At 36.8% G+C, this 22,692-nt stretch overlaps 1 protein-coding gene across 1 annotated transcript; it reads right to left on the bottom strand.

Moving 5' to 3' along the window:
• Positions 1-419: 419 nt before the first annotated feature.
• LOC111878102 (diacylglycerol kinase 5) lies at positions 420-3,827 on the bottom strand. Its single transcript, XM_023874618.2, has 12 exons — positions 3,537-3,827; positions 3,358-3,400; positions 2,533-2,860; positions 2,315-2,443; positions 2,146-2,231; positions 1,942-2,068; positions 1,813-1,861; positions 1,580-1,730; positions 1,426-1,500; positions 1,260-1,347; positions 1,048-1,164; positions 420-952 (listed from the first exon to the last, which is right to left on the bottom strand). The coding sequence occupies exons 2-12, from the start codon at positions 3,387-3,389 to the stop codon at positions 617-619; spliced, it is 1,518 nt and encodes a 505-aa protein (XP_023730386.1). The 5' UTR covers positions 3,390-3,400; positions 3,537-3,827; the 3' UTR covers positions 420-616.
• Positions 3,828-22,692: the final 18,865 nt, after the last annotated feature.

Here is a 22,692-nt window from a genome sequence, read left to right as displayed (position 1 = left end):
TTGGTAGCACCAACCCAAGTGTAGCCCCCCTATCTACCCTAGCTGCAACTCCTCCTTTGTCCATCCCACATCCACATACAATTCCCAACCTAAAACAAACTCGAAAGTCCAACCCAACCCCATCCCAGCCCTCAATACACCACAATAACCTTATTATGTTCTATTTTCCATATTAAAATACCACATTTTTATTTTGAAGCGTTGACTAAATCCTTTTTCTATAGCTAAATCCCATTTATCGGCCAACTCCGTCAAACATAACATTAATAATTCAGTGTTACAAAAAAAAACAAGCTAAAAGTTTGTATTTATTAAAAAAAAATAGACTTTGAATGAATTTCACGTCCTATAACCAGTGAACATCAATTTAATCATATTAGTTTTGCAAAAGTTGAGTATAAATGAAGTAAATACAAACATCCAAAATAGTTAGCCTCTTTCATTACTTGGTAAATACAAAGTTTAACTAATCATTTACAGCACTAGTAAGGCTCTCTCCTTCCTGAACTAATTTCTGAAATCAATTTGTATACTACAGACCATTTCATTTGTACCCTTGAAAAGAACAAACAAACAAACAAACCCTATATACCAACCAAAACAAATAATGAATAACCTAACTGACTTGCGATAAGTTGAAGTCTTGGGGTAGTTTGAAACTAGCAGCCGCCCCCAACTTTTTTCTATCTTCCGGAATCTCCTCCAAGTCTTCTTCATCACTGTCATACTCACTATCTTTACTAGGAGTCCGTGGGGTCAACGGGTCATTCACACTTTTAGAGGGATTCTCCCCTGTAGCCAGCATGCTGACTTGACCAAAACGCGATATCTCAATCACAACGCTCTCGTTCTCATCTTTTGTTGGCAGAGGCTGCTTCCATGGCTCCCCATCCATCCTCATAAACGTATGATCCGCTGCACCCTTGTGGAACTCAAAACGAATCCCTCTCGCCTACATTACATATTAATAATCAATAATTTTCATGCTTTTAATATTCTAGTTTTTTTTTCCTTCTATAAATTGAAATATGGTTATGTTGTTTGTACCTGGGCGAGACGGGTCCCATGTCCACTTGGGGCGTATAAAACAGCTCCATGCCAAGCGTTTCGGAATCCAACAACTTCAAGAAATCCATCATCGACATACGGAGGAGTCCATTCTTTCTAAAAATATCATCAAAGAATCTTCGTTAGTAAGTAACTAACACTTGGATATGTAAAAAAAAAAAAGAAAAAAAAAAAAAAGGCTAGGCTCTAACCACACGAAGTCTCCTTCTGCTTGGTATGCCCCATGGATTGAGTCCACCCGAAAAACTAGGCAAGTTTAGGCAGATTATCGACCTTATGCTGCATACACAATCAATTTATTATTATTGTGTTGACTTTCAAAAACTGAGTTGACTGTTTGTGGACCAATAAACTTACGTTGGAGGTATTGATAGGACTTCCCATTGGCCTGGCTTTTTCATGATTGAAACTTTTGCCAGTTGTGCTATGTTCCTAACACCCAGAAAAAGATTGTGGATACTTTAACAAAAATATTCAACAAAATAGTAGAATAGTATGCAACAAAACTTACCATGAAGATGGATGAGAAAGTGAAGCCCAAAACCACCCTTGTGAACATGTCAGTTTTGCATAGGCATTATGGTTAGCAGATTGATTTTTGAATTTTTCTGGGTGTAGCTTTCTTTCTGCATGAAACGCGTATGAAACTTGAGCATCCATTCCTGCAATAATAAACACTTCATCACAATTAAAAAAGAAAAAAATATAAAAGGTGAAGACAACAGAGGAGTTTAAAATGCTTACCCATACTAAAATAGTTCCAAAATCCTCCACGAAATGTGTGATACTCTTCCTATAGAAACAACATATATCATATTCTGTATACTCAAAACTTGGATGATTTTAAAAAAAAATAAAAAATGAAGTTGGTACCTCATCCAATGGATTTGATTGAGGGACACGATGGACAGCATGCAAAGAGTGTGGTAGTTCCAAAGGTGCTATTGGATCACAAGAACCATCTTTTCTTGGAACTCTCATCTTCATCAGAACATGCCAGCTGGACCACAACAAATGTTAATTTACTTGTAAAATTTGAAGTATGAAGTAACAAAATGGATATAACAACTAACTTACCTATCCACTTTCATCTCTTTTGCATCTTTTACTAGATTCAGGAACATCTTCACAGATTCAAGATCAGTTCCAGGGTTTTTCTTCCCCTAAAAAAAATCAGCATAAAGAATGTTATGTCATGTACACCATAATTTCTTACAAATGCTACAATAGAATATAAAAATCTTACCCAACCAAATGCAAATGGGAGATTGTTTCCAGTTCCTAGAGGCACTGTGGCTACTGGAGGTGGCTGTGATAAGTGGAGATCAGAGATCACTCCAAGGATCCAACCAGCAGTTCCATCTCCTCCTGCCACCTGATAGAGTATACACACAACATCTTCCATAAATGATACAAACAATAAAAGAACATATGATGACAATATTAACACTTTAACAGGCTTACGATAACTCTCAATCTTTTCTGGATTTCAGAGGCGAATGAATCTTCATTGCGTTTATGCTTCTCTAGATTGAGGAATAGTTGGTGTAGCACCTTATCAGGAGCATCTTTATTCAAATCAAATACCTGGTTTTTGTTTAGAAGTGTTTGGTAGCTGAGTAGAAGCTCTCCACCAAGCTGGCCACCACTTCTTGAATTGATAAATACTATCACGGGTGAAGCAGGAACATATGATGGTTTTTCAACTTTTGATTCATGTAACAGTATGTAATCAGGTATCCAGTAGTCCTTTAAGCTCTCAGCTTCAGAATCACAGGTTACTGTTCCTTCACTGCAACAATATTTCATTTTTGTAAGGCCCTGTTTTTAGGTTTTCACAGGCTATTTATAGATTCAAGTTTATTTAAAGCACTTGTGAGAGATCGAAGAATGAATATAGAAGATTCTAACTGATCCAAGTAATTTGAACGAATCAAATGACGAAGGAAGATGCCGTGATCCTTTAGCACAAGTAAATAAAAGTATCTGAACAATTAAAAAATGTTAAGAATATATGCTTTTCAGACATTACTGTTTGTATGCAGAAAAAGTCAAATTTGAAAAAACCAATGGCTAATGATTTCAAAAACCAACATATGTTCGACGGAGAAAATATTCCAAAAGAAGAATCTACAGCAATTATATGTATAATATACACAGATCTTCATCTTGCATCCAAATCGAATTTGAAGATCTTAAAATCAAACAAACATTTAAAACATAAACGAGATAAATAGCAAACAATAAACGAAACCCTAGAACTTTAATTCGATTAAGAAGTTGCATTACCTTTTCGATCGAACCTTCAGATCCTTCGCCATTAATCTCAAACCTGAGCCAAGAAAACGCAAATATCCCATCAAACAACAAAATGCATCGAGTTTTACATATATAACACGAAACAAAGGCATCATCGAATATCACAAAAAGTAAAGAACCTACAAAAGGAATAATAAGGTAATAAATACCTGCATGCAAGTAGCAACAAATCAAAAGGAAAACCAATTGCACACTCAATCTATTGGAATTTCAAATAAGAAAACTAGCAATCTTCGAATTCTCGATTGGTAAATAAAAATCTACGTCTATTTAAGCACCGGCGTCGATAATGTGAAACAGGAAGATGATCGGAAAGTAAAGTTAATTGGTTTATAGAGAGGGATATGAGGGGAGAGAGGGAGAAGCAGCCGGTTATTTGGTAAATTTTAACCCAAACACGTCCAATTAGTCGTGCCGCGTGAATTCGGGGACATCTCCGGCGGGATGTTAAACCCTCTTTATATCGTTTTTTCGATTTTAGTGTCCCACAAAATTTATTAGTTTTTATTTTAAAATACGTTTTTTGTATTTTTATAGGTAACGTTAAATGATGTTAGTTATTTTCTTTGAAACATTTATTAATAAGCATTATGACAAATTAAATATCCTTCTGGATGATTTTATTTCAAATAAATGACTTATTGGATAAGTCAATAAATTAAAAGATATTTAGTTTCATTTTATTTTTTATTTATTTTGTAAACGTCATAAGTTGTTTTCAAAAAGTAAGAAATTATGACTTATTAAAATCTTCATTCCAAAAACTAAACAAAAGTTATTCTAAGACTTTTTTCTATCTCCAAATATTTTTTAATTTATTGACTTTTCAGAAAATCAATAAGTTAAAAAGTTATTTTTAGATGAACAACTACCACCATCTTATCTTTAAATATTATTAAAAGAGAACCCTTAATTTACCAATAAAGCAATCAAGACCCTTGATTGTATTTCAATCATATGATTTTCACCATTAGATCAAATTGATGACATCATCTTCTCAACATAAAATTCAAACATTTAATTATAGAATCTTTAAATTTACCAATTACATTAAATTATAGAATCTATTCATATTTAATTATAGAATCTATTCATACTTTCGAAAATATATTTCACAATTCGGGCATAATTAAATTTAATTATATAATCTTTAAAATCCGCAATTATGTTATCAATTAAAGCATATCATTTTATTTATATATGAAACATCGGTTTCTCCATAAATCTGGCAAAAAACATGAATAACCGCCCCCATCTTTCTCTTATATTTTTTCTCTTAAACCAGAATTCTCTAATCCTCTTCTTCCTCATGTCAATGGTCGTACTTCAATTGATGTTTTGTGTGTTCATAACAGAATTTAGCACCATAACGTGGTTCCTTTTTCTCATGTATTTTTAGAATTTGTGTATTGCCTCTTCTTTGCATCTCTAATTATCACACCTCTGTTTTGGCTTCACACAAATCTCTACAAACTGAAGCAAGCATCTCCTTCAAGACATCTTTCGACGATCTATGTCATCATTAACCATAATTAATATTGTTCATAATTTAATTCCATTATTTATAGTTTTTGGCTTCAAAATTTAAACCTGATTAGTTTGTTCTTTTTTAAAAAAACTCATTAAATAAGCATATCAATAATTATGTTATCTATAATCTCTATCTCTATATATATTAAAAGAGAAACCTAATTACATCATCTTCAAAAATCAGGCCTGTTGATTGGCTTTTCCTTATAGTTTTCCACCCTTAGATCAATTTGATGATGTCATTAATGTTAGTAGGATTTTTTTAAATCCTTTCAAGTGTTGATTAAGGAAATAATTATTTTTTTGGATTTTGACATTTATGATTAAAATGTTAATTAAGGAAATAATATATTTAAATCATTTAAAATCGTTGACCCTTATAATGTTCAAAACCATCATTTAATCAAATCTCATTAAATATGCATCTACTTCATCTATTTTTGACAATTATTTGAATTTAATATAAAATCACACCTCCTGTTTTCTAATTATTTATTGAAAATCGTGTCAAATTTGAGATAAAAATAAACATAGTGTCAAATTAGAATTTTGGTGTAAACTTAGTTATTACAATTAGTTACAACTAAAGATGAAATTACGTTTAATCTATTGGTTATTTTAAAATTTTATTAACATTTAGAAAAAAGAATTTTTAAATGATATAACTTTTATTTTATCGATATTATTTAATTATAATTTGAAAGATATGTTAAGATTCTATTTAAATATGGTATGATATCATTTTTTTATTTTAATGAAAATGTTATAAAATCTTTATTAATTTTGGTATGATGTTGAATATTTTTTGTATAATTTTTTAGATGTATATTAAATTTTAATTTTAATTAATTTTAACAAAATCGAAGTTAATTATCTTTGGATTTGATACTAATTACGAAAATATCATTTTTATATATTGGAGATGATTATGATTTTTTTAAATATTATGTTATGAGAATCGGATTAATTTTGATATGATTTTAAAATATTTTGGTATGATCGTATTATACTTTTAGGTTGATTTAATAGTAAATAATATATAATCTATTTATGCATCATTTGAAATTAAGTATAGAAACGATTTTGTTGACATCTATAATATATGGGTAATAATTTCCAAAATTGTCTTTAAACTGTTGTTGTTGTATATGACTTCGTTAATGATTACTGTTATTCATTGTGAACATCAAAGCTCTCTAATATCGGAATCAAGATACCGAGAAATACACAAGGTTAGTGATTTTATTCTTTTTGTGTATACAATATCAATTTTTTTACTTGACACACATTGAAAGACAGCTATTACATGATGTTTTGCTTACTAATTGTCAATTCGACTTATCAAATCACTTCAATTTATCAAATCAATAATGGAGTACACTTCAAGCAATAAAAGTAATGATGCACAAGATCACTCATTCATCATATGTGGTTTACATCTTATTGTCTAACAATGACATATTGCAATTCAATGTACATTTAGAAGATTAATTAGTGATATATGCACCTTCTATTATTAATGATCTCAACTCGAATGCATCGAGACTTACCAAGTTTGATAGAAAATTAGGATATTTTTCTATAGGTAGAGATCGTTTGTGGGGTATTTGGGTTTTCATACATAATCAATGAGTTAAAATCGATGTTAGTAATTACAATGCCGATTCACATGAATGCTGAGATTATCGAAACAATCTCCTTAATTTTTTTTAAAGGAAATACGATTAAGTATGTTGTTCCGGCACATCGTTTCTCAAGAAATATTTTCATTTCATTCAGATTTTGAGATAGTAATTGTGCCAAGTATAAATATATTTTAATCGTCAACTCATGTTTTATTTTGTTTAATGATATTAATTTTTTTAGGTTACTTTATCATTTTTTATTGTGTCGACTTTCTATAACTTTATATGATTTTTTATACGTTCTTCCGTGTTTAACGTAGATCATAATCTAGTTATTATCTGTTATGGTGGCAAAGAAAGAAAATTTGTTTCAAAGGGTTTTCATCACACCCTCAAGAGAGTTGATAACATTAATCCCTAGGTTTCCTTTGGCTTAAATGTGGGGGTAAAGAATACTTGGGTTGAAGTGGAATTCCTCTCTCTTATCCTCTTTGTAATTCTTATATAGTTTATATCTATCTATTCTCTTATTTGTATTAAATGATGACAAATATATTAAAATATTACCAATTTCATTTAATGTGATACATGTCAATTTTTATATGAGTAAAATGATGAATATGAATAAAATGTAGGAATATATTCTTTAAATTTATTTATCTTTACCTAGAGCTCGCTTTATTACTTTCAATTTTATTTATTTTCTTCAAAAAAAAATATTTTTATGACCATACGTTGTATAGAAATAAACACTTTTGTATAAAAATATTGGCATATAAAAGTTTAGATCTAATATAAGTATTTTAAGATTAACAATAAATCTAACACCAAAAATCCATATCACGTATTAGTTAAACAATAATTCATCATAAACCCAAACAAAATATCATAATAATCTTTTGAAATAATCATAATACCATCGGGTATATACACATGCCATAGACTTGGTGCTAGTGTGGATACTTCTTCACGTTATGAGCACAATCTCATTGGCATGTTGCATTGTTGACATGGAAGGGCAACCGTACCATATCATTTCAGTTTAGTAAAAAAAAGACCATTTAACAATCTAATTTTCCTATATTAATAAAAGAGTAGTCCTTTGCCACGTGTCACCATATTAAACCTTTTAATTAATATTTTACCACTTGTCGATTTATTAGTTCTCCATTTTAAACATGTGTCAATGTTTATACCCCTGTTTGTGTGTAACGCCCAAATTCCCAGGTATTAAATTAATTAAGAATTTCTATAGTTTTAAGCCAGACTCGACGAGTAAAGGTTGCCCTACTCGTCGAGTAGCGTCGAAGTGGGATCGCAAAATTAGTGACCTACTCGCTAAGTCCATAAAGGGACTCGACGAGTAGGAGCTGGCAGATGAAACCCTAAATCTCGGGGTTCTACACTCTATTTAAGGAGGCATAAGCCTCATTTGGCCTCCTTGCAGTCCTTGAGAGCTCATAGAAACCCTAACCCGTGTGTTGTGTCATTCTTGTGCATTGTAAGCTTGGAAGGAAGGCTTTGTGGGAGGAAGAACTTGGAGAACGGATAGGAGCAAGGAAAGAGTGGAAATTCGAGATCTACCTCAATTAGCATCCATTGAAGGTATCAAGTCGACATCTTTATTTCTTTTCCTTCTAGACCTCATATGGTGGAGATCTAGGGTTTTTATGGTTTGAATAAGGTGATATTGCAAGACATGAGCAAGATCTGTCACAACGAGCATTTTTGCTAGGAAATTCTACTCTCATGCAATCATTCACCTAGTGTAATAACTTTTACTCTAAAGGAATATCATACTCTATTCTCATTCAAATACATCTCATAAGTTCAACTAAGGGTTGGAAGCCCTAGAAATTCCGGCTCAAATTCATTATGGACTAGGATTCTTTTATTGGGCCTAAGGGACCAATAAATCATCAACTCATCAATCTATAACATTTTGGGCCATTTGGGCCTAAAATGATCCATCTTATTTCTAATGGGCCTTATTGGGCCATAACAACTCCAATTAACCTTAATGGACTTTAGGACCCATTCTTTTACACTATTGGGCCGTAAGATACCTTAAAGGCCCAATGGGCCGAAAGATGATATGATTAGGCTCCAAAAATCCTAACTAAAGTTTAATGGGCTCAAGCTATTCCAATTCCTATCTCCTTGGCCCAAAATTTCGACCCAACACCATTTAACAAAAAAAAAAGAAAACAAAATGAATTAGGGGTTGACTTTGGAGGTGCCACCTCCATATTATCCCACATACAACAAGGAAATTGTTTCTCATACTTCTATGTAGACTTGTATAACCCAACATACTTCAAAGCTAGTCTCTCTCCCTCTCTTCTCTCATTCTCGGCCAAAGACACATACACACACACACTTCACTTACAAACTCTCTCAAATAATCTCTCAAACACTTACAAGAACACTCCTACATTTTTCCTCTAAATTTTCGAGAATTAGAGTATATTTCAAGAGATTCTTCTTCAAGATCATCAACCTTGGTAAGTTCTCACTTAGATCTATGATTTCACTTCTTGATCTCTTCAAAAATCTCCTCTTACACCTTACTTTCATGGATCATGATCTCTAGAACCCTTTAAGTTCGAAAACATCCTCAAGGAGTTTGCTAGGGCCGAGATCTACTCATCTCTTCACCAAAAACCGAATCCAACACCCCAAAGTGAGTTCATACCCCTTGTTTTATGTTTTTATATGATTTTTGGGGGAGAATACAAGTTGCTTTGTGTAGATCTATGTGTATATGCATGACTATGTGTGTTTTCCATGAATTATTTGGTGATTATGTGTTGATTTCTTCACTAATCTAAAAATATGGTAAGAAACTTGAAGTTTATCACTAGGATCTTCATATGAATCTTGAGAAAAGTATGTTTTATCACAAGTATTATATGTGAACATGTAAATCTGGGATTTGTATACTTTATATAGCAAAAACAAGTGTTGTGTTCAAAGATTTATAAACTAAACCCACAAAACAGCTCTTAACAGAAAAGTTTTGGTCCAATCTCAGACTGTTTTGACCATACAAATGGAATTATTTTTCAAAAATGTTTTACATGGATAAAGTTCAGGTTTATACCTTTAAAATGACTACTCGCACGTTTGCATACGATTTTTCTACAATTTTTGGCGAATTTTACAAAACTGTCTATCATATTTGAAATAATTTCGGACCAACTTGTGAAGATGAGCAATTTCACACTTGTTAGAAGCCATTAAAAATTATGAGAAAATTTCGGAACAAAGTAGAAAAAATTTATAAACTTTGAGAGGTTACGGATCCAAATTTCGACTTACGATAATTTTTCTACAAATTTTCAAACAACTAGGTCGGAAAAGTTCAAAAACCAGAAAATGTGCGTTTTCACAAAAATCAAGCTAAGAATGTTATTTTTGACAAAAAGGGGTTTTAAAATGTTGTTTTTACTACAAAATAGTTATCAAAATAAGTTTTGAACAAAATGGAGACCAAAGTGTTATTCTTACAAAATTGGGCCTTAATCCTAAATTTTTGGCTTATTGGGCCAAGAACATCATTTTTACAAAAAGTGGGCTTTAGATATCAATTATGTAAATAATCATGCTAAAATAAACTAAACAATAACAAACGGGTTAAAAACGACATTCATATCCTTATTGGGCCTGGAAATAATACACATGTTTAGTGGGCCTTAGTGTCCTTTTACATGTATATTGGGCTCAAGATGGGTATTCATATCCTTATTGGGCCTGGAAATAATATACATGTTTAGTGGGCCTTAGTGTCCTTTTACATGTATATTGGGCTCGAGATGGGTATTCATATCCTTTGGGCCTGGAAATAATATACATGTTTAGTGGGCCTTAGTGTCCTTTTACATGTGTATTGGGCTTAGGATAGATATTTACATTCCTTTGAGCCTGGAAATAATAGACACGTATAGTGGGCCTTAGTGGTCCACTTACAAGTTTATTGGGCCTAGGAATGAGTTTTAAATGTGTTATTCTTTTTATGCTATGGATACTATCTGCATGCTATTTGGGCCTATAAATACCTTACATGTGAAATGGGCCTTAGTTGCCCTTCCACATATATTTTGGACCCATGTGATATAATCTCATTCCCTTTAGGTCTTGAAATGATTTACATGTTTAGTGATGCCTTAGTGGTTCACTTACATGGATCATTGGTCCTAGAATGAGTTTATACATTTTTCTTCACGTAAATTCGATTAAGGATCTAGCGAGTTTTTATCGGTTGGCACCTATTAAGTGTACGATCGTAGCCTGTAGTTATAACTAGAGTCTCTTGGAGGGAGAGCGGGGATTTGTGTATAGATCTATACGGGGATGACACCCCATATCTGAGTTGTTCGCTACAGTTAGACTAGGCCAGTCTAGGGTGACAAAAACCTTATTCTATTTTCCGTCGGCGTCCAACGACGCCAAGACAGGCGAAATTGTCATTATTTAGTATGGTTATGATGGCTCGTTAGAGGAATTAACATTATGAAGTTTACGGAAGACCATTCACCATTCACCTGGATTACTCGGAAACATTCTCTTACTAGTACTCAACCTCGGGGGTTGGTACAACAACTTTCTCTTGTACAGACAACATCGGGTTGTCTGGGAATATTCTCTTTACATGCTCTTACATTCTCTCTACATTCTATTTACCCTTTTTAGTCAATAACAATAACATACATGCATTAATACAAGATCTTACGCAAACACACTAAACAGTTTTCAGAAAATATCGGATTTTCTGGTGGTTTTCAAAGTTATACAAATCATTTTCACAAACATGCTTATGAACTCACCAACATTTTTATGGTGACCGTTTTCAAAATAACTTGTATTCTCAGGATACCGTTGAGGCAGGATGAACGAAACGAACTAATGGATATTGCGTTATATTTTGACTCATCATACTCGTACTATTTTGACATGTAATATTCTAATACAATACTCGATGTAAACAATGAATGTTGTAATATTACATGTGTGATGATGATGATGTTATGTTTCAATTATATTCACTGTAATGATATTTCAAGATGAAGTCACGCACAAGCCCCCGGACGTTTCCGCCGTCTGGTTCGGGGGTGTGACAGATTGGTATCAGAGCATTGTTTATAGTGAACTAGCATATCTAATCATACAGGATATGCAACTATAAATACAATGGGACTAAACAACTCTGAACATAATAATTAAAATACATACCTTTGTGTGCATTTTAGAATAATAACACAACAACAGTAAGAGTCTTTGGAGGATTTGAACATCGCTATTAAACTCGGGCAGTTATGTAGTCGTATTGGGGGTGAATGTAGCCTGATCAACTACATTCATTCAAAATACGAACAACATGTGTTTGGGAGTGATTGTGATGGGCAATGAATCAAAAACTTACCATTTAATTATCCAAAGAGCTTATAGAACCAAACCTAAACAAAATTAAATTACTATAGGAGTAATTGGTATGCTATTTGTTTCTAGTATTTATATCCCTTCGTACAATACACTATTGACGGGTATCATTAGCCAAGGAACCCCTATCTCCATAGTCAGGGAATAGCAGGGTGGCTCGACTCAGAGGAAGAACCAGAGGAGGAACACGAAGTAGAACTTACAGATGAACCCGCCGAGTCAATAGCGGACCTCGAAGAGGAAGTGCCCAAGGGCAATAATAATGATGACTCCGATGTAGAATGTAATGTCATCAATCCTCTATGTAAAGCCAGAGTACCGACATATCGTGTGGGCCCCGGTGGCCCCATGCCCCCATGGGCACACGATACTTGGAGATAGAGTCACCAGTAGGGGATACGACCACACTACGGTAGGAACCGAGGTCTCTCCGACCATTAGCCATAGAGGACCAGCTGACCAGGCCCTCCCAGTCATGGTCCGGCGCGTCCAAGGTATTGATAACCAAGCTCAGGACACCTCAAATTGAACGGAACCAATGTGGTTTGCTATTGAGAGAGATGAGAGGCAAACATAAGAAGTGAACGGAGACTCCCGAGCAAGATAGTTAGTGTGAGAAGTACGACTACGAGATACTGAACAACAAGTAGCTCGTCTCCGAGGTGCATCAACTTCATCAGCACCACCACCCGACACTTCCCGCCACAATTAGGATCAACCTTTTCTAGTTCCCCCTATTATCCGACATGACTCTCCTTCGTGTACTAAGATGATACTTACCCCTGGAACAATTATGTGTTATATTTATTTCATATTACTACATAGACTCAATTATATGCACAAGCGAACCCTCGAAACCACTAGATACTTAAGAACATCGAAACCAAAACAACCCATATATTCTAAGGATAGATGTAACAATCGTGCCAAATCTATGATTACCTACTACCACAAATACATCATAGGGATGTAGATGGAAGCAGTAAGAATTATACAACAAGATGCAAAGTTTATAGAGTACAACCAGGAATGACAATCATTACTTACGATCTGGATTATCAACGTGCATCAGGAAAATGCCATCCCGCAAGAATAACAAGCGTACCCGCAAGACACCGCTCCTGCAGATGGACCCTGCTACATTCCAAGTTGCTGTAACAGCAGCAGTAACTGCTGCAATGGCGCAAATTAATGCAAACAACCCCAATGGAGGCGGGAATAGCATTGACAACTCCATCCAAAGGAACGAACATGGAAACCAACAAGTGACAACCTATCAAGGAACTCCAAACCCTAAGCTTAAGAGCAGGAAGCTGAGGTCTGGAAATAAGAGAAAGGGACAACACACTCAAGGGTTCTCAAGGGAGCAACATGTTGTTGCTGTTGATGCGACCATGACCCCTATTACACCAGCAACCAGGAGACCATATGCTGGAAACCTTCCAAAATGCAACCAGTGCAAATTCCATCATAATGGAGCCTGCCGGGAGATGCTTTGTAACAAATGCAACCGAAAGAATCACATCGCCAAATTCTGTAGAACTTATCCATGCCAGAATCGTCAGCCAAATAAAAACGACAACAATCGCAACAACCCTAACAACAACACCAATGATGAGACCAGTCACACCTGCTATGGGTGTGGAGGAACCGGTCACATCAGGCGCAATTGCCCCGTGGATAACAATCAAGGTGCAGAAGGATCAGAAATGGTCCTGACCTTGGGTCAAGGTGAAGCAGACCAAGGCCCGACAGTTGTCACTGGTATGTTCCCACTTAACAACTCTTTCGCTTACTTCTTATTCAATAGTGAAGCTGAGTGAAACTTCGTTAGTAACAAATTCAAACGCTTACTAAAACAACAACCCCAAAAGCTAAACGAAGCCTTTACGGTGGAGATGGCTAATGGGAAAAACCGTATTAACCAAAGATATTCATGTACGGTGCACCTTAACACTAAACAACCATTCATTTCAAATAAATTTAATGCCAATAAATATTAGGAGTTTTGATGTGATAATCGACATGGTTGGGTTAAGCCCCCACCGTGCTGATACCATGTGTCGCGAGAGGGTCATTTGCCTTCACCTTCCTAATCACGAAACTCTAATAATCCATGGTGATAAACCTGGCTCCAATCCTCTTCCTATCTCGTGCATCAAGGCACAGAAGTGCCTGCACCAGAAGAATTACGTTTTCCTCACTCATGTTGTGGACAAGACCAAAGAAGAGGTAGGCAAACAAGGTATTCCAGTAGCATGTGATTTTCCAGATGTGTTTCCCGAAGAACTTTCGGGAATATCCCAGAGAGACAGGTCGAATTTCGAATCGACCTCATACCGGGAACCACATCAATTGCCAATTCACCCTATAGGTTGACTCCCGCCGAAAATTCACAAGTTATCCAGTCAACTGAGTAGAATTGTTGCGCAAAGGATTCATCAGACCAAGCTTCTCTTCCTGAAGAGCTCCAATCTTGTTCTTCAAGAAGACGGATCCTTCCGAAGGTACATCGATTTTAGGAAATTGAATAATCTCCCTATTAAAAATCGATACCTACTTCCACGGACTGACGACCTATTTGGCTAGCTCCAAGGAGCTAGTCGCTTCTTCAAAATGGTTATAATATCCGATTACCATCAGCTCCGAGTCCGAGAATATGACATTCTAAAAACTGCCTTCCGAACTCGTCACGACCATTTCAAATTCATTGTGATACCCTTCGGTCTAACGAATGCTCCCACGTTATTCATGGACCCTACGAACCGAGTTTCCCAACCATTCCTAGTTAGCCTTTTCATTATTTTCATCAATGACATACTCGTCTGCCCACAAATCAAGAACGAAACACTATCATCATCTACGACCAGCCTTGAAAGCATCGAAGCCGGAGAATATCGCGGAGGAAGCACTGCATGGATGGATAAAACTCTCGAAGTCGAAAGACGAAGCTTATTGTTATAAGAGTTGAGTTGGGCGTTATCTGGGTGAACATCGATAGGTTAACCCCAATCTGCCCATTTCCTGCTAGTACAGAAATCAAACAAGACGAAAAAGTTAGCTTGAATCTATATCGAGGAGACCGTGAGACTCCATGAAATATCAGTATCTATTACCTCGGATCGAGATAACGGGATCACTTCAAGACTTTGACAGTCATTTCAGAAGACTATGGGAACATAGCTAGAAATAGGCATTGCTTACCACCTTCAAACCAATAGCCAAAGCGAATGGGCCATTCAACCACTTGAAGTCATGCTCCGAGCCTGAGTGTTTGAATTCAGTAAGTCATGGGATACCCGGTTGCCCTTGACTAAATTCTCATACAATAACAACTATCGCACGAGCATTAAGATTGCTCCTTTTGAAACTCTTTATAGTCATAAATGCAAATCACTCGCCAGTACTCTCATGAGACCAGAAACCATTTGCGAAACAACAGAGAAGATAATCCAAATCAAAGCTTGACTTCAAGCATCGCGAGACCGACAGAAGAACTATTCTGACAAGCGGCGTAAGCCGTTAGAATGTCAAGTCGGGGATCGCGTGTTATTAAAAGAATCTCCTTGGAGAGGAATGATTCGCTTTAGGAAACGAGAAAACTAGACCCACGACATGTCGGATTGTTTGAGATTCTTGCTCGGATTGGTCCAAAGACCTATAGGCTGCAGCTACCTGTAGAACTCAGAAACGTACACCCTGTGTTCAGCGTCTCGAATATGAAAAAGTGCCTATAAGGCAAAACTCTTATCATTCTTTTATGAGGGATCGAAATAAACAAGAATCTCCTGTTCGTTGAAGAACCAATCAATGTATTGGATAAGGAAGTAAAGCGTACAAAACAAAGCCACATTTTCATTGTGAAGGTTCGATGGAATGCTAAGCGTGGACCGAAATTCACAAGGGAAACGCGAAGATCAGATGAAGTACCTACTCTCTCATTCACGAACCTACCTTTCGAAAGAATTTGGGGACGAAATTCCCTCTAACGGGGGGATGATGTCACAACTAGCATTTTTGCTAGGAAATTCTACTCTCATGCAATCATTCACCTAGTGTAATAACTTTTACTCTAAAGGAATATTATACTCTATTCTCATTCAAATACATCTCATAAGTTCAACTAAGGGTTGGAAGCCCTAGAAATTCCGGCTCAAATTCATTATGGACTAGGATTCTTTTATTGGGCCTAAGGGACCAATAAATCATCAACTCATCAATCTATAACATTTTGGGCCATTTGGGCCTAAAATGATCCATCTTATTTCTAATGGGCCTTATTGGGCCATAACAACTCCAATTAACCTTAATGGACTTTAGGACCCATTCTTTTACACTATTGGGTCGTAAGATACCTTAAAGGCCCAATGGGCCGAAAGATGATATGATTAGGCTCCAAAAATCCTAACTAAAGTTTAATGGGCTCAAGCTATTCCAATTCCTATCTCCTTGGCCCAAAATTTCGACCCAACACCATTTAACAAAAAAAAAAAGAAAACAAAATGAATTAGGGGTTGACTTTGGAGGTGCCACCTCCATATTATCCCACATACAACAAGGAAATTGTTTCTCATACTTCTATGTAGACTTGTATAACCCAACATACTTCAAAGCTAGTCTCTCTCCCTCTCTTCTCTCATTCTCGGCCAAAGACACATACACACACACACTTCACTTACAAACTCTCTCAAATAATCTCTCAAACACTTACAAGAACACTCCTACATTTTTCCTCTAAATTTTCGAGAATTAGAGTATATTTCAAGAGATTCTTCTTCAAGATCATCAACCTTGGTAAGTTCTCACTTAGATCTATGATTTCACTTCTTGATCTCTTCAAAAATCTCCTCTTACACCTTACTTTCATGGATCATGATCTCTAGAACCCTTTAAGTTCGAAAACATCCTCAAGGAGTTTGCTAGGGCCGAGATCTACTCATCTCTTCACCAAAAACCGAATCCAACACCCCAAAGTGAGTTCATACCCCTTGTTTTATGTTTTTATATGATTTTTGGGGGAGAATACAAGTTGCTTTGTGTAGATCTATGTGTATATGCATGACTATGTGTGTTTTCCATGAATTATTTGGTGATTATGTGTTGATTTCTTCACTAATCTAAAAATATGGTAAGAAACTTGAAGTTTATCACTAGGATCTTCATATGAATCTTGAGAAAAGTATGTTTTATCACAAGTATTACATGTGAACATGTAAATCTGGGATTTGTATACTTTATATAGCAAAAACAAGTGTTGTGTTCAAAGATTTATAAACTAAACCCACAAAACAGCTCTTAACAGAAAAGTTTTGGTCCAATCTCGGACTATTTTGACCATACAAATGGAATTATTTTTCAAAAATGTTTTACATGGATAAAGTTCAGGTTTATACCTTTAAAATGACTACTCGCACGTTTGCATACGATTTTTCTACAATTTTTGGCGAATTTTACAAAACTGTCTATCATATTTGAAATAATTTCGGACCAACTTGTGAAGATGAGCAATTTCACACTTGTTAGAAGCCATTAAAAATTATGAGAAAATTTCGGAACAAAGTAGAAAAAATTTATAAACTTTGAGAGGTTACGGATCCAAATTTCGACTTACGATAATTTTTCTACAAATTTTCAAACAACTAGGTCGGAAAAGTTCAAAAACCAGAAAATGTGCGTTTTCACAAAAATCAAGCTAAGAATGTTATTTTTGACAAAAAGGGGTTTTAAAATGTTGTTTTTACTACAAAATAGTTATCAAAATAAGTTTTGAACAAAATGGAGACCAAAGTGTTATTCTTACAAAATTAGGCCTTAATCCTAAATTTTTGGCTTATTGGGCCAAGAACATCATTTTTACAAAAAGTGGGCTTTAGATATCAATTATGTAAATAATCATGCTAAAATAAACTAAACAATAACAAACAGGTTAAAAACGACATTCATATCCTTATTGGGCCTGGAAATAATACACATGTTTAGTGGGCCTTAGTGTCCTTTTACATGTATATTGGGCTCGAGATGGGTATTCATATCCTTATTGGGCCTGGAAATAATATACATGTTTAGTGGGCCTTAGTGTCCTTTTACATGTATATTGGGCTCGAGATGGGTATTCATATCCTTTGGGCCTGGAAATAATATACATGTTTAGTGGGCCTTAGTGTCCTTTTACATGTGTATTGGGCTTAGGATAGATATTTACATTCCTTTGAGCCTGGAAATAATAGACACGTATAGTGGGCCTTAGTGGTCCACTTACAAGTTTATTGGGCCTAGGAATGAGTTTTAAATGTGTTATTCTTTTTATGCTATGGATACTATCTGCATGCTATTTGGGCCTATAAATACCTTACATGTGAAATGGGCCTTAGTTGCCCTTCCACATATATTTTGGACCCATGTGATATAATCTCATTCCCTTTAGGTCTTGAAATGATTTACATGTTTAGTGATGCCTTAGTGGTTCACTTACATGGATCATTGGTCCTAGAATGAGTTTATACATTTTTCTTCACGTAAATTCGATTAAGGATCTAGCGAGTTTTTATCGGTTGGCACCTATTAAGTGTACGATCGTAGCCTGTAGTTATAACTAGAGTCTCTTGGAGGGAGAGCGGGGATTTGTGTATAGATCTATACGGGGATGACACCCCATATCTGAGTTGTTCGCTACAGTTAGACTAGGCCAGTCTAGGGTGACAAAAACCTTATTCTATTTTCCGTCGGCGTCCAACGACGCCAAGACAGGCGAAATTGTCATTATTTAGTATGGTTATGATGGCTCGTTAGAGGAATTAACATTATGAAGTTTACGGAAGACCATTCACCATTCACCTGGATTACTCGGAAACATTCTCTTACTAGTACTCAACCTCGGGGGTTGGTACAGCAACTTTCTCTTGTACAGACAACATCGGGTTGTCTGGGAATATTCTCTTTACATGCTCTTACATTCTCTCTACATTCTATTTACCCTTTTTAGTCAATAACAATAACATACATGCATTAATACAAGATCTTATGCAAACACACTAAACAGTTTTCAGAAAATATCGGATTTTCTGGTGGTTTTCAAAGTTATACAAATCATTTTCACAAACATGCTTATGAACTCACCAACATTTTTATGTTGACCGTTTTCAAAATAACTTGTATTCTCAGGATACCGTTGAGGCAGGATGAACGAAACAAACTAATGGATATTGCGTTATATTTTGACTCATCATACTCGTACTATTTTGACATGTAATATTCTAATACAATACTCGATGTAAACAATGAATGTTGTAATATTACATGTGTGATGATGATGATGTTATGTTTCAATTATATTCACTGTAATGATATTTCAAGATGAAGTCACGCACAAGCCCCCGGACGTTTCCACCGTCTGGTTCGGGGTTGTGACAAGATCTGAAGTTGTAACTTCAGATCTGGACCCTTCCCAAGATCTAGAATCATAAAGAACTTTTTTAGGCATGCATGCACATAATGTTTGCAACTTTACGTGAAAGGCATGCCCTGGAAGCTTGGATCTGGAATTTGGAGCCATTGCATGGCTTAAATGAGTCTGTATGGCTTAAGGACTAAAGGAAATCGGCGAGTCACAAGGTCGACTCGACGAGTCATATGAAGATAGTCGTGAACTCGACGAGTTGGATGAACAACTCGGCGAGTCCGATGAAGATTGCCATAGACTTGACAAGTTGTATGAACAACTCGGCGAGTCGGATGAGTTTTCCCCAAGTTAGGAATGTGTGTGTATTGACGTGTTGCTAGAAGGAAACTCGATGGGTGGCCTTAGGGTCTCAATCGAGAATCGTAAGAACTCGACGAGTCACCACGGTGACTCGGCGAGTGAGTAAGGACTTCAAGGAACTCGGCGAGTAGCTGAGGGTACTCGACGAGTTAAGGTCAACATTGACTGTTGACCTTGACTGAGGACTTTGACTTTGACTGGGGTTAACTACTTGGGTTATGGAGTACTCTATGAGGATGAAGACTTATGAGCATGTTCGTACTATGGAAATAGGTGGTGGAGTCTTTGGCGAGTGATCGGAGAGTTGTGATTTATCTACCGAGCTGACATCTACGAGGTGAGTTATCCTCACTATACTAAGGGGTCTAAGTCACCAAGGCCGACCCATTTAATATGTTACCTTGAACTGTGATAGATGTTGAGTATGATTTAGTGTCGCATGCTAGTGGTTATGCCTGTTAGGTAGGTCTGTAGGACTACATGTGATGTTATGTGATTATTGCATGCTTGATTCTTATGATTTATGTGTTTGTTATATGGGATGGGTTAATGTTGTACTACTTTGTGAGGTAGCCAACAAACCCTAAGAGCATTCCAGTTACGGGCTAAGGGAGACTCGTACTGTGGGCTCGTGGGTATTACAGTCTGTAGGGTTGTGGACTTGTTATGTGTTGTTATGTTCAGTTGTGATGATATGTTATCGTGACATGGTTATGTGGACTGTATGTGTATCGGTATTTTGGTGGCAACTTACTAAGCTTTCGGGCTTACAGTTTCAGTTTATTGTTTCCGGTACATCAGGGGATCGTGGCAAGGCAAAGACGTGATCGTATAGCTCCTCCTGTTATGTTTATGTTTCTGGGAAAAAATCTGATAATTAATATTTTGAAAACAAAGTTGTAATGTTTTAATGAACTTGACATGTTTTAAAAACTTTAAATTGGTTTGAAATTTTGGATGTTACAAGTTTGTATCAGAGCCTTGGTTTGAGTGAATTAGAGGAACATTCGTGCGAATCCAGTCTCAAATCAAGGAAAGATTTCAAAATGTTTAAATGGTTTTCAAAATAAGTAAAGGAGGATACAAGATGTACGATCAGTCGGAGCCAGTAAGTAGACCCCAAAATACCATACAGTTATTTGATTATGTGATATGTTAGAATAGCATGCTAGTACTAGGCTAGGGATCTTCAGGAATTGCATGGTAGAATTGTTTGATACATGATGTCTGCTAGCCTAGGGTTTCCCTTATATGAAATTGACATCATTACTATAGTTATCTAGTGTAGGCATCACGGTTATACATAATTAAGATCTTATAGCTTGAGAATGTTTGATTTAGCCTTATGTTCTGTTCTTGTTTGATTGGGAGCTTAGGGTAGGATTGAATATTCGAAAGTCTATAGGGTCCAGCGTTATGTATGGCTAGCATACACTAGTGTTGCAGGGTTGGTGGAAGTTTCGTGGGTGAATAGGTTGTTTGGGATGAGTCCGCCGACTTCAAGGCATTTAGCCTTCCTTTAGGAGTGGGGCATGAGTGCTTGATATGATTATGTGTATCGTTAGGGTATTGTGATGATACTGGGGACAAATAGGGGTAGGTGTGGAAGGTAGCATGGGCCCGTACTACTGAAAGCACAGGACCCGTACACGTCACAACCCCTAGTGTTTTGTCGGGGGTTGGTCCCCAGTATTCGTAAAAGTTATATGACACCTTGTGTTCTGTTTCAGAATGGTGACGACTAGGCGCTTTGTGACTGGATCCGGTTCGGGATCAGGGTCAGGATCCGGAGAGGGAGGACAGGGGGAGCTGACAGCGCCCGAGACTATTGGCCAAATGAGGCCAAATGAGATGGATGACAGGATCCGAGAGATCCTACACGATGAGGTTGCTGCGTTGTTCTGGGCCGAATTGCCAGAAATGTTCAGGTCGATTAAGACCGCCATGATGGAGTATTTCGATGTGCGCTATGTATCCCTTGTAGAGACAGCCGCCGCAGCAGCTGCATCAGCTGTATATGTGGCAGGAGGAGGAGTTGGTAGGGGTTTTTAGTACAGGGACTTCGATAACACGAAGCCCCCTACTTTTGATGGGACGTAGGATCCTATCAAGGCTATGAGATGGATTTCAGATGTGGAGGGGTGTTTCTTCACCTGCTCGTGTCCTGCTGACCAGAAGGTCAGGTGTGCTCTGAACCTGCTTAGGCCCGGGGCCAAGGACTGGTTGAAACTTGCGACTGGGGAATACACTGATGATCAGAGAGTTGTTGTTACTTGGGAGCAGTTCAGGGATATGTTTCGCGCCCGTTACATTCCACGGGTTGAGCGGGAACATTTGGCACATGATTTTTTCAGTTTGAGACAGGATGAGGAGTCGGTGACGGAGATCACCCGTATGTTCACTGAGCGAGCAATGTTCTGCCCAGAGTTTGCTTCCGAGCAGTCTTAGATGACCCATTATATGAGTATGCTCAAGACTGATATCCGACAGTTTGTATCTACCCAGTGATGTGATACTCTTCTGGAGTTGCAGGAGACCGCCAGACGGCGGGAGTTAGAGATTGAGCAGTAGCTGAGGGAGCAGCGGTCGGCCCCGGCACAGTCGCAGCCGGCGGCAAAGCGGTCTAAGACCGCTTATTTGAGGTATGGGAGTCAGCAGAGCTGCCCTTGTGGGATGTGCGGCAGGGTTCATTCCGGGATTTACCGAGCCAGTAGTGGGTGCCATAGGTGTGGCAAGGAGGGGCACTATGCGAAGGATTGTTGCCGGGCCACTCCGATACCGAGTATGAAGTTATGTTATCACTGTGATCAGGTTGGCCATTTGAAGGCCAATTGCCCGTTACTCGCCGCCAAACCGGTGCAGGCTGCAGCGCTGGCTACTTTGAGGATCACGGATGGGAGACCAGTCAGGACAAAGCCTCCGAAGGCTCAGGGTCGTGCTTTCCAGCTTACA

This window comes from Lactuca sativa, chromosome 5, assembly GCF_002870075.4.
Source record: "Lactuca sativa cultivar Salinas chromosome 5, Lsat_Salinas_v11, whole genome shotgun sequence".
NCBI classification, from domain to species: Eukaryota; Viridiplantae; Streptophyta; class Magnoliopsida; order Asterales; family Asteraceae; genus Lactuca; species Lactuca sativa.
This window is presented reverse-complemented; position numbering and strand designations above follow the sequence as displayed.